Source organism: Prunus avium, chromosome 1, assembly GCF_965620075.1.
Source record: "Prunus avium chromosome 1, drPruAviu1.hap1.1, whole genome shotgun sequence".
NCBI lineage: Eukaryota > Viridiplantae > Streptophyta > Magnoliopsida > Rosales > Rosaceae > Prunus > Prunus avium.
Genome location: NC_142284.1, coordinates 52,903,303 through 52,915,871, shown reverse-complemented (window position 1 = coordinate 52,915,871; position 12,569 = coordinate 52,903,303). Strand labels below are relative to the sequence as shown.

Below are 12,569 nucleotides of genomic sequence, written 5' to 3'. Positions count from 1 at the left end.
TTGTCATGCTGCTTTATTGGGGTCTTTTTTTTGAAATTTATAAATAGAGTTGAGTGGCTATACGCTTTACATAGATACTGTAACCTTTTTTTGTTAATTGTTTTTCCCCGATTTTTGTTTATCAATAAGAGTAGTTTAGAGCATTATCCAGTACTATTAGGTTATTACCTGAGTCTCTATTGTTCCATTTTGAGTTTTTACATTTTCAAAGTTATTACCCATTTAAAGAATTTAGCATTTTCACGTATAATACTTGTATTGCACATGTACATAATTTTCATGTTTAATACTTGTATTGTACATAGACGCACATATTTTTCATGTTTAATACAATTGTTTTTTACCAAATTTTCAATAATACACAAAAAATTCACGTATAAATAGTATAGCCGTGCGGCTATATTCCTTGTAATTTAGCGTATGGCGCGCGGCTACACTGTTTTTACACGTATGGGCACTAGGCGGTCATTTTTTTTGGGTATAAATAGTATAGCCAGGCGGCTATAGTTGGGATTATTTTTGTATACGACAGTTTTTTTATTATTAAAAATAGTATAATCGCTAAGAAGACTGTAGATACCGCTACCAGAGCCCGTGGGCAGCTGCCTGTCTGATTAATGGCGGCTTTGTGTGCTCGAATGACTGATATCGTAAACAATACGGGAGTGGTTGTTGAGATACGAGAGGTCGAGCAGGGAGATGATGATGGGAAAGGCAAACTAGTTGCTAAGCTGCAAAAGGGGGATCGCACAGTGATCAGAGGGATGAAATTTTTGGATCGAATGGCTTATTTGGGCCCCAGAAGCATTCATGTCACTGCGATACTTGCTACTGGTACCACCAAGTTCATCCTTAAAGCGCAGGATTTCGCTACCTACGGACGGCTCGTCTTTCGGCTAGACAAACAAGTACTGGCGGTTGATCTAGAAGAGATGTCCGGAATCCGCCGCATGAGGTAAATCATCTCTCTCTGGCTCTTGCTGATGTATTTGCAATATCAATAATGTCATGAGTGTGGTGAATTGCAGGCCGGTTAGGTTCTTAGCATCTGTTTGGGCAAATCATCGAAACGGCCGGCGCGGATCATGAGCAATATTCATCGGTATCATTTCTTGCTCTTTCTCTCGGTAATATTTGATGCAAAGTGAATTATGGTTTTGCCCGCATGCCCACCAAGTGTTCGATCAAATGACTAAATAAAGTTGGGCTGTGTTTTCACTTACAAAATACCCACCAAGTGTTCGATGAAATGTCTAACTAAAATTGAGCAGTAACAGTTAAAACTATTTGTTAGATAGAGGTCGGTCTAGTGGTGACGATCCAGTTTCATACCCACTAATTGTTCTTGATTTTTTAATTGACTCATACTAAGATTGCCAACAACAAAATAGTCTAATCATAATTGTCTACATCGAAAGTGCCAAGAAAATCAATTTTTTGTTTGCATTGTGTCTCTAAAACCTTGTGTAGCCTAGTGACTAACATTTCTGCTGGTGCTCTTCAACTGATGCAGTTTTACATGAATGCATAACTTCTTTTCAAGATACAGATTCTTTGTTTCCATCTGCCAATTGATGAATAAATTGACTATGTTCACCACTATTGTCTGCAAGGCACTTGAGCAGGTCCGCTATAGAGCTGATCGTTTGGTCAAATTTCAGGTTCACCTTGTGTAACATGATTTGGGTTCCAATTGGACTCACTGCCCATCTCTTGCTGACATGCATTTACAAAATACTGCTACTATAAATTTATATATGTTTCTTCAATATCAAAAGCTAACAAATTGGTCGTTGGTCTTCACAGTTTATATTTGGTTTGTTTGGAAATGGCGTTGTAAGGTGGTCTTTGAACAGAATTTTTCGACTCCGCCTAACTCTCGTCAAATAATTTTGAATTATGCTATGGACTGGTTTACTGTTTGTAATCTTACTCCTGATTCTGTTGTGATGCGTCTGATTCAGTTACATTGGTTTGCTCCCAGGCATGGGATCTGTAAAATCAATACTGATGGTAGCAGGAAAACTGAAACGGGTTGTATTGGTGCTGGTGGTATCTTGAGAGACTCCACTGGCAAGTGGTTAAATGGTTTTTCTGTGAATCTTGGGGTTGGGACAATCCTAGAGGCTGAACTGTGGGGTGTTTTTTGGGGCCTCAAGTTGGCTTGGAATATGGGTTTCAGAGTTGTGGAAGTTGAATGTGATGCTAGCTCTGTGGTGGCCCTCCTTCAGAATGCTCCTATGTATGATCATCCTCTTTTTAGTCTTCTAAACTGCTGTCATCTGAAGCTTCATGATGACTGGACTTGCTCTCTTACCCATATCTACCGTGAGCAAAATCGTGCTGCTGATCTTCTGGCTACCAAAAGCTATGATCTCCCTCTTGGACCTCATATTTTTGACTCGGAGCCTGCCTTTCTTAGTACTGTCCTTGCTGCTGATACTAGCAATGTGGCTAGTCCTCGTTTAATTCCCTTATAGTTGCTGTTTCTTTTTTTTGGGCGTTAGCCCTCCTTTGCACCAAAAAAAAAAAAAAGCTAACAAATTTGATATATGGGTGTTGAAGAATTATGAAAAAAAACGTAGACATCAAAGTAGAGGCAGGGCAGAGAAATTTCTTTTATGTGGGAAGGATACAGAGGTAATTTGGTGGTGTTTTCCCTGACCACTTTATAGTTTGCTGAGAACTGAGTTTCCTGGAAATGGGTTTCATGGGAAAATGTTTTTGTTCGTTTAACTTGGTGATTTTTGTTGGACATGATTTTCTTACATGGTTTCTATTCTGCTCTGGAATTGCAGGGAGTGGTGATATTGACTATGCTGTTTTTCGGGGTGTAATGATTTGGGAAAGCTCTTCGAACGAAGATCTTCTGGTTGAATTAAGCCGGTTTGTCACAAGGACTTTATATGATTTCTGAGAAGATCTTATGTTGAGTTATGTAATTTTAATTACTCTAAGAAGAGCATTGGTGAATTAATTGTCATCTGTAATGACAAAAACCATGACATGCATCCAAAAATGATGTCAAACCTTTTTATGCTACTTGTTTCTGGTTGCTCAAAATTTTCATGCGTTGAAAAATCATGATATTTGTTTTCAGGTCATATATTAGTCCACCATTAATTAATTACTTGGAGGACTCAATATTAACCAAATCGGTTTATTATTCGTATCATGTTTGGCTTGATTGATTGATATACATAGTGGAGAAATTATAGAGGAAAAAAAGCAGCCACAACCATTCCTCGCCGACGAAGCCCCCACCCCACCCCCACAGCCTGCCATGTCTGTCACCAATCTTTCTTTTTTCATCATCTTTCATATCTCTTCACCTTACAATTTATCAACACACAACCTTGAACATTTAGAGCAACTCCAGCGTAGGAGCCCTGCCTGGGCAAAAGGCCCCTGCCAGCCCATTTCCCCCTCCAGAGCAGGAAATCCAGCCCGGGCAAAAGCTGGGTCCCACGAGCCCAGGCAAGCCCACGGGCAAATTCAGCCTGAGCTGTTGCCTGGGCAGGATAATGCAATTCTGACGTCATAATGACGTCAGCAACCAAAAAAATTTGAAAAAATATAGAAAAAAATGGAGAAAAAAAACCCAAAATTCCAGATTTTTTTTTAATAAATACCTAGGCATATTCTTTACTTTCCACACCAAAAACTCTATACAAATTCATCTCTTCATATCTCATGTGAATAGTATTTGCCCTTACCCCAGCCTTTTGGGGTGGAACCAGAGAAGGCAAGGCTGCCACTATTCATATGAATAGTGGCAGCCCTTGCCTTAACCTTCATGGGTGGACTTGCTCGCTGGACTCAAACCGGGCAAAAGGCCCCCCCTTGCGAGCCCAGAAGCCCTCCAGCGCGCAACTAGGAGCCTGGGCTCAAGCCCGAAGGCGTTGACGTCAGCGTGATGTCACCATTCAGAAACCAATGGAAAAATGCCATGTGGCGCTTCCTGGGCTCTGCGATGGTTTTTTTTCCAGAAATCCGACGGCACTCATTTTTTTGGCAAAAAAAAAAAAACCCAAAAAAATTCAAATTTTTTTTTAAAAAAAATACTGGATTTTTTCCCTATAAATACCTATCAATTTTATTCACTTTCCACACCAAATCTTCATACAAACTTTTCTCCTTCCAATATTTTTTCCATTCCACTCACATTTTTCTACTAGTTTCCATTTGTATAAAAAAAATCCGAGAATTTTATCTAAAATAAGATACGTGGCAACCGAGAATCTCATTCAAAAATATTATCTGGAAAGCTTATAAAAATTAATGGTTTAAAGTATGAAAAAAAGGTAACGATTGATGTAATGTCATGAATGTACAATGTTATATTTAGCTCTATCACACAAAATTAAAGAAATATATCATATATATAACTTATTTGAGGCTTTATTTCACATACCAATCCCGCTACATGCAATTTCTTGTAAACAAGATATTTGAGGATTTATTGTTTTACCTTTTAATTTCATTTTCTTTGGAGTATGAGATAATTTGACAAGAATCAAGTAAATTCCTCGCATGTTTAGAGGGAATTTTAGTGTACATATTTACAATGACATCCTCAACTTACCTTCTTCAACTAATGTTTCCTTTGTCATCCTCACTCCCAAATAAATGCATATGGAAATCAAAGCAACAGCAATTGCCACAAGGCCCACAAGGGTACCGATATCAAATTCTGGAGCTGAACTTTCAAATTGATGTTCCAGGATTAACACAACAAAAATCTCAAGGTAGAATTAGAATACATGACAGAGTTTCTCCAAATTGAAAACAAAGGGGATTAATTGAAATCAAATGTAGCCCAGATGACCAATTCACATCTTTTATTCTTCGAACACGCATCTTCTTACCTTGAAAACAATGGTAACTGGGCAGATCTGGTGTTCTCTGAGCAAATCCATGTATCGTTTGATTCGAATTCGAAACGTTTGAGCTTCTTGCTGCATGCTTTCTAAGTTACTTGAGTAACGTAGCATGCATTTTTTGTCGTAGAAAAGGGCTGCTCATGAGTTACAGAATGAACAAAGGAACAACAGGAACAACAGAAAACTTGGCGAAAACAGTGTATTGTTTGCACCATGCACTCTTGTAATATATAGGAACATTTGTCTCCACGAATGAGCCCCCGTGCTGTGACCACAGTTTTGTCGTTTATTGTAATTTTTGATTTATAATGTGTTGGTCAAAAAAATGAAGGGAAATAAACATATAATAATACTGCTGCTTTGAAGTTTGTGTTTAAAAAATACAACCTGTTTGACATGTTTTCATTCCTTGATCAACCTATATGAATATGAACATGGCATTAACAAATGAAATTGCTTGAAATTGCTTCGTTTTCCCTGTTTTGCTTTTGCTTTGGACCAAATATCACGTGTTCACTACACTCGCAACAACTTGGACATGGTCAACTGCGGCTGCCAAACCTCAACTATTTGAAGAATAAAATGGTGGATTTGGAGCTGACTAGCGTTTTTCCTTTGTCTTCCTCACTCCAAGGTGGCTTTGAACATAAGCAGGCAAGACGGCCGCTTAGAGCCTCTAAATGAGGAGGAGAGGGGACCCCCAATTTATATAAATTTCTAAGCATCTAGGCAAATTATACTTTGTAATATAGTTCATACAACTTGTTGTAACAGGTTCCAACTCAAAAAAAACTGCATCTAAGCAAATTACCTAGTTGAATAAAATCAATAAATAAAAGCCAATTTTCAAGTTTCTTAATTCTGCAAAAACAACTCGCGACAAAAAAACTTACTGGATTTACCATTTTTTTCTCAATGATTCAATGAAGTCTGAAGTCTGAATTATTTAACAAATATGGTGATGACCATTTCTCTTTTATTAATTTTATGCCATTAAGAAGAGGGATTTGGAAAAGAAGCAAAATCATCAAGAATAACTTAGGAAGGTTGTGAATCAATATCTTAGGAATAACTTGGGCATGGCTCACACTTACACAAGCAAAATCATCATCCACAAAATTAACTTCTCTAACAATATGCTGAAAAAAAAATACTCACAAACGATAAGGCTCGATGATGAATATCCTTGATAATAGTACGAATGAAATAGAACATGGACCAGCAATGCAGTCAATAATGAGCTAAAAACGCCTTTAATCCATATTTTGTTGCATCCAACCCGAAATGAGAAGAGCGTCCTTTTTTTTTTTTTTTTTTGGGAGCATATGATGTATAAAATAGAAGTACTTTATAAAAAGTATAAAGATAGTGTTCGGGGGTGGTCAAAATTCACCTAATCCGCCAAGGAGGAATTCCTAGTGGCCGAGAATTCCTAGTGGCGCAATTCCTAGCGGCCGAGAATTCCTAACGGCGGAATTCCTAGCGGCCGAGGTGTTTTCTTCAAAGGCCATGGTGCCTTCTCAAAAATGCAGCCGATGTGTTTTCTTCAAAGGCTGTGGTGCATTCTCAAAAATATGGCCGGACACTTCTCTTTGCAAAAATGGTCGGACATATCCTTGCAAAAGTGGCCGAGCATATCCTTGCAAAATTGGACGAATGCTTCCTTTTGCAAAAGTGGCCGGGCACTTCTCAAAAAGTTGGGCGGGGCACTCCTTTATATATAAAAAAAGGAGAGGTTTTTTTTTTACTTTATATAAATAAAAATAATTAATTTTAAACATATAAAATTAGTGTATTTACTCTTCTTTTTTTTGCCAACTTCTTTAGTTTAATATATGTAATTAAGTAATATCTTAGCCTTTTTAATTACTTTAATTAGTAATTATGTTTTAATTATTATTTCTTTAGTGAATATTTAAATATTTTACACATTTCATAAATTAATTAATAAATAGTAATTAATTATTTTAAATTATTTTGTGGAAATTTTTTTTTATACAAAATTAGTTTGGGTAAATCCAAGTCTCGAAGAAAAAACCCTAGCTTCAGAACTTGTTCCAAAACCTTTCTCGACCCTCAAACCCTAACCCTAACCCTACTAAGGAGTAGATACTTTCTCTTCTTTTCCAATGTGGGACTCAAGTTTATGTATTTCAATCAAACTCCAACAAGTGGTTGATATTGTCGAATCACGTTGTGACTTGGATTTAAGTTTCGAGGGTAAAATCCATTTTTGGAATACTAAAATATTTGGGTACCAAAACCAAATTTCTAGGATTTTTATTAAAATATTTAATACTAATTATTCACTAAAGAAATAATAATTAAAACATAATTACGAATGAAAGTATTTAAATAAGGCTAAGATATTATTTAATTAATAAAAAAGGAAATTTTAAAAAGGATGTTTTAAGAGTATAGCCGCGCGGTGATAGTTTTTTTATTTAAAGCGTATAGCCGGGCGGCTGTACTATATAAATAGAATATTCAGCAGTATAGCCGCGCAGATATACACTATAAATAGAATTTTAAGAGTACAGCCACAGGGCTATACTCTTTAAATATAATATTTTAAAAGTATAGTTTTTTATTTAAAGAGTATAGCCGCGCAGATGTACTATATTAATAGAATATTCTAGCAGTATATCCGCGCAGATATACACTATAAATAGAATTTTAAGAGTACAGTTTAAATATAATATTTTTACAGTATAGCCGATCGGCTATACTCTATAAATAGAATATTTTAATAGTATAGCCACGTGGCTATACGTTTTAAATAACATAGTCTTGATTTCTCTTTTTTAATTACTTTATTTAGTAGTTATGTTTTAATTATTATTTACTTAGTGAATAATTAGTATTTAAATATTTGATTACATAAAAAAAAAAATTAAATACCATTTATTAAGTAATATAATTTAGGGAGTTAATTAAAATATTTAATTATTCACTAAAGAAATAATAATTAAAACTTAATTACATATGAAAGTAATTAAATAAGGCTAAGATATTATTTAACTACTAAAAAGAAAATTTATTGGACCTAAGGCCATCTCCAGCCATAGGGCTAAATATAGTACAGGGCTAAAAATTTAGCCCCCCAAAATATTAATTTTTTAAAGAATAGTGCAGGGCTAAATTTTTCCATCTCCAGCTATGCAGGGCTATATTTTAGGGTCCTTCATATTTTATTATTTTGAGAAAAACTATGGTACAACACTCATACATTCCACAACTATATATTGTTTAATTTAATTAAACTACTGTTTAATATATTGTTATAAATTTTTTTTAAACAACACTTGAAAACATTTGAAAAGCTAACCATATTTATTATTATTTTAAAAAAAAAATTGGGAGTGGGTAGGTCCAACGGTCATTTTAAAAATCTGACTACAAATTTGAAAAGCTGACTATTTTTATTATTTTAAAAATCTATATAAATCCAGCAAATGTAGCGTCCTAGGGATAGATGGCAGTTGAAAAGCAGATTATGGGTCCCGCTACAAATTTGGCCCATTCCTAAAGCTGGGCTACATATGGCCTGGTTAGAGGGCTAAATGGCCAAATGTGGCCCTCCAAGTTTGGCCAAAATTTTATTTAGTCCATAACTGGAGATGGTTTTGGTATTATTTTAGGGCTATATTTAGGAAATAGCCCATGGCTGGAGATGGCCTAAAGATAATAAACTTATATTTACTTTTTAAAACGACGAAATTGCGTCGGCACATGTCCATCTTGGTGAAATGTGCCGAATTAGATCTCTCCCGACGACAGTTTGTTGGCAGAGGTGAATTTCATTGGGAGAGATTTCTAGCTTTAAAAAAAAAAAGAATTTTATTTTTAAACATATAAAATTAGTTTCTTTACTCTTTTAATTATTACTTCTTTAGTAAATATTAAATTTTTTTATTCATTTCATAAATTACTTAATAAATAATAAATAATTATTTTAATTATTTTGTGGACCATATTTTATTTTTATTTATACAAAATTAGTTTGGGTAAATCCAAGTCTCAAATCAAAAACCCTAACTTCCGAACTTGTTTCAAATCCTTTCTCGAGCCTCGAACCCTAACCATAAACCTAATAAGGAGTAGATATTTTCTCTTATTTTTCAATGTGGGACTCAAGTTCATGTATTTCAATCAAACTCCATAAAGTAGTTGATATTATCAAATCACGTTGTGAATTGGATTTAAGTTTCGAAGCTAAAATTCATTTTTGGGATACTAAAATATTTGGGTACCAAAACTAAATTTCTAGGATTTTTATTGAAATATTTAATACTAATTATTCACTAAATAAATAATAATTAAAAGATAATTACTAATGAAGTATTTAAATAAGGTTAAGATATTATTTAATTAATAAAAAAGAAAATTTTAAAAAGGATATTTTAAGAGTCTAGCCGATCGGCTATACTATATTAATAGAATATTCTAGTAGTATAGCCGCCCGGATGTACTCTATAATAGAATGTTAAATGTACAGCGAAATATAACCAAATACAACAATATCAGATCCGCAAGATCAAGATCTGATCTTGCATACATAAGATCTGCTAGATATGTGATGGTGAAAGAAATTGAGAGAAAAAAAGAGAGGAAGAGAGATAAACAACACAGAGAAGAGAGAGAGAAATGTGAAAGAAAAAGAGGAGAAGTCGGAGAGGAAGAGAAAGAAGAGAAAAGGAGAAAGAGGACATAATTTTTGAACGAGGAGAAGAGTAGACAAAAAAGAAGAATAGGGAGAAGGAAAAGGGTCATGGCAGAAGAGGAGAGAAAAAGACAAAAAAAGAGAAAGATAAGGTGGACTTGGGCTTTTTAGTTGGTGAAATGGGCCAATGAACTTGGTATAAGGTTTTTTTTTCTGTCTGAAACTTCGGATAGGGCTTTAAGCATTGAGTTTTTGGTATATTTAAAAAAATATTAAGACAATTGGTCCGGTTTGGCCCAATTCGATTTTTCATTACAAAAATTGGAATTGGAACTAGGGGTGGCATTTTAGACCGAAAAACCGAAAAACGGCAAAAACCAACCGATAATTTACTGCAATGGAATCGCAATCGCGGGAAACCGAACCGCATTTGCGGTATGAAGAACCAAACTGCATTTGCGGTTGCGGTTGCGGTATTTGATTTTCAAAACTTGCGGTTATCACAAACCGCGACTATATTTTTAAAAAAAAATTATACAAGGAAATGGAACATATGACAACTTGTAAGTAATTAGTTTATTTTTGCTCATGTTATTTATGCTTCTTCTTATAATAAAATGTACTAAACTTATGTTGTTTTATTTGTAGATAGCATTGGTGCTCAAACAACACAACGGGGTCCTTCAAATCCACTCACCACCACCAACACATGAGTTTGTAACATTGGTGCATTGCATTTTCCTTTTAGTTTGTAACTTTAATTAACTTTGAATTGGATTTTTCCTTTGGGTTGTAACTTTAATTCATTTTGCATTGTATTTTCCTTTTGGTTTGTAACTTTAAAGGATTTGGAATTGGAATGCTTGAGAAGTTGAGGTTGTGAGTGCTTGAGAAGTTTAACTTTAATTGGAATGCTTGGAATTGTAACTTTAATTTTCTTAGGTTGTGAATGCTTGAGAAATGGAGGAGGTTGTGAATTTATATATGCTTGAGAAGTTGAGGTTGAGAATTTATTTCTTTACGTTGTAATTTATATTTTTGGGTTAAAGTATGCTTGAACTCAAAATGCTTCAAAAGAAGTATCAAAATTAGGCTTAAAATGTGGAAGATTGTATTTTAATGACACAAAAAGAACTTGTGGTTTTAAACCGCTAATTCACGGTAACCGACCGCTTTTTGCGGGGTTTCAAAAATCACCATACTATAAATAGTCGGTCGGTTTGCGGTTTGGGCAAAAATTCGCGGTTACCGAACCGCAACCACCCCTAATCGGAACTGTACCAAATCGGTTTGGTTTTTGGTCAACTTGGTCCATTTTTTGGGGCCCAATTCAACTTGGTTTTTTGGTTTGAATGCCAACCCCTACTTAAAATCACATAAAGTAATTATATGGAGAAGTCATTCTCCATAGAAATGATTATTGGTCTATCCATAATCACTCCTAAACGAACCTTTAATCAACTGAGGCATTTTGAGATATTTTGAATGTTTCACCATTCTTTGTCTATACCTTTATATATAGATAAATGAAAAAAAATGTTAAATAAGTAAATAAGTTAATGGGTCATATTTGTGTTTAAAATAATTTCACATGATTAATTTAAAACGCAACACATCGTCAATTATGACTTTATATGAACATTCATGCATTCATATCAAATTAAATATTTTACAACCAAAAAATCAAACCAACATTAGTATAATATATTATTGGATTGGTATCTAATCCTCGACTTGACTTTTCTTTCTCATAAAGTACCTTATTTATATTTTATCTAATAAACTATAAGTATTCTCCCAAAAAACACACTAGAGTCGTTTTCACTTTGAAGGGGAGGAAGCCAATGTTCTTCCTCCCCTCTCCCCTTCTCCCTTCCTCCCTTCCTCCCTTCCTCCCTTCTCATTTCTTCCCCCATTTTTAGAGATAGAAGGTTTCTTCTATTTGTTTTCGTTTTGTTACGATTTTCCTCCACCCATTATAGGCGGTTGCGTCTCGATGTCAGATCTTCACATGCATTTCGGTGCCATATCTCTACAACCATCCTTTTTTGTGGTTTCTTTACGTTTGGAATAAGTCGCAGAGACTCTTTGAGTTTTCTGTGTAGTTTTCATCTCTCATTTTGTGAGAGCTTTTCTCCTCTCCTTTTGTGAGAGTTTTATTTGTATTGTTATGGTTTGGTTTTTTCAAGTGTTGTCTCTATTTGGTTGTTCTGAGTTTGCAATCTTAGTTAGGATGCATATGTCAGAGTTTCTTCGATTATGTGTGATCGTTAGTGGAGGCGCACCAGATTGTCTTAATTTTGATGTTGGATCGCTCCATTATTGTAATGGCTTTTTATGGCTAGTTTGTATTGGTCTTTTGTGGCTAGTGGCTTTTTTGGTTGAATTATGAATACAATTGTCACATCCCGGATCGGCTCCGCCGTTGCATGATATTGTCCGCTTTGGGCCCCCCTCTCTGGCCCTCACGGTTTTGTTTCTGGGAGCTCACTACCAACTTCCCAGTGGGTCACCCATCCTGGGATTGCTCTAGCCCCCAACTCGCTTAACTTCGGAGTTCCCATGACTCTGAAGCCAGTGAGCTTCCAAAAGGCCTCGTGCTAGATGGATGCGGGCATGTACATATAAGACACATCAACCCTCTCTCTGTTGGTCGATGTGGGATCTTACAATCCACCTCCCTTAGGGGCCCGATGTCCTCGTCGGCACACTCGCACCACATGGCAGAGTGGCCCTGATACCAAATTGTCACATCTCGAATCAGCTCTGCTGTAGCACGATATTATCCGCTTTGGGCCCCCCTCTCTGGCCCTCACGGTTTTGTTTCTGGGAGCTCACTACCAACTTCCCAGTGGGTCACCCATCCTGGGATTGCTCTAGCCAGTGAGAGTTCCCATGACTCCGAAGCCAGTGAGCTCCCAAAAGGCCTCGTGCTAGATGGATGCGGGCATGTACATATAAGTAGGGGTGGGCATAAAAACCGATAAACCGATCAAACCGATCGAACCAACCCAAACCGAACC

The 12,569-nt window shown here is 35.7% G+C and overlaps 1 protein-coding gene across 6 annotated transcripts; it reads left to right on the top strand.

Annotated features, from left to right (window-relative positions):
* The first annotated feature begins 532 nt into the window (after positions 1-532).
* LOC110766272 (uncharacterized) lies at positions 533-3,042 on the top strand. 6 transcript variants are annotated; one of them, XR_015833159.1, is made up of 4 exons: positions 533-955; positions 1,029-1,102; positions 1,985-2,640; positions 2,799-3,042. XR_015833159.1 is itself a non-coding variant. In XM_088247664.1 (4 exons), the coding sequence occupies exons 1-2, from the start codon at positions 618-620 to the stop codon at positions 1,087-1,089; spliced, it is 399 nt and encodes a 132-aa protein (XP_088103790.1). In that variant the 5' UTR covers positions 533-617; the 3' UTR covers positions 1,090-1,102; positions 1,514-1,543; positions 2,799-3,042. The 6 variants fall into 6 exon arrangements, 5 of the variants coding, with proteins under 5 accessions (XP_088103790.1, XP_088103791.1, XP_088103787.1 ...); XM_088247664.1 differs by lacking the exon at positions 1,985-2,640 and adding an exon at positions 1,514-1,543; XM_088247665.1 differs by lacking the exons at positions 1,985-2,640; positions 2,799-3,042 and adding exons at positions 1,514-1,543; positions 1,662-1,958.
* Positions 3,043-12,569: the final 9,527 nt, after the last annotated feature.

Bases quoted from the DNA above. Each gene is read 5' to 3' on its own strand.
- LOC110766272 (XM_088247661.1), top strand. From the start codon at position 618: ATGGCGGCTTTGTGTGCTCGAATGACTGATATCGTAAACAATACGGGA. The intron at 956-1,028 runs GTAAATCATCTC...GGTGAATTGCAG, and splicing joins TCCGGAATCCGCCGCATGAG to GCCGGTTAGGTTCTTAGCAT.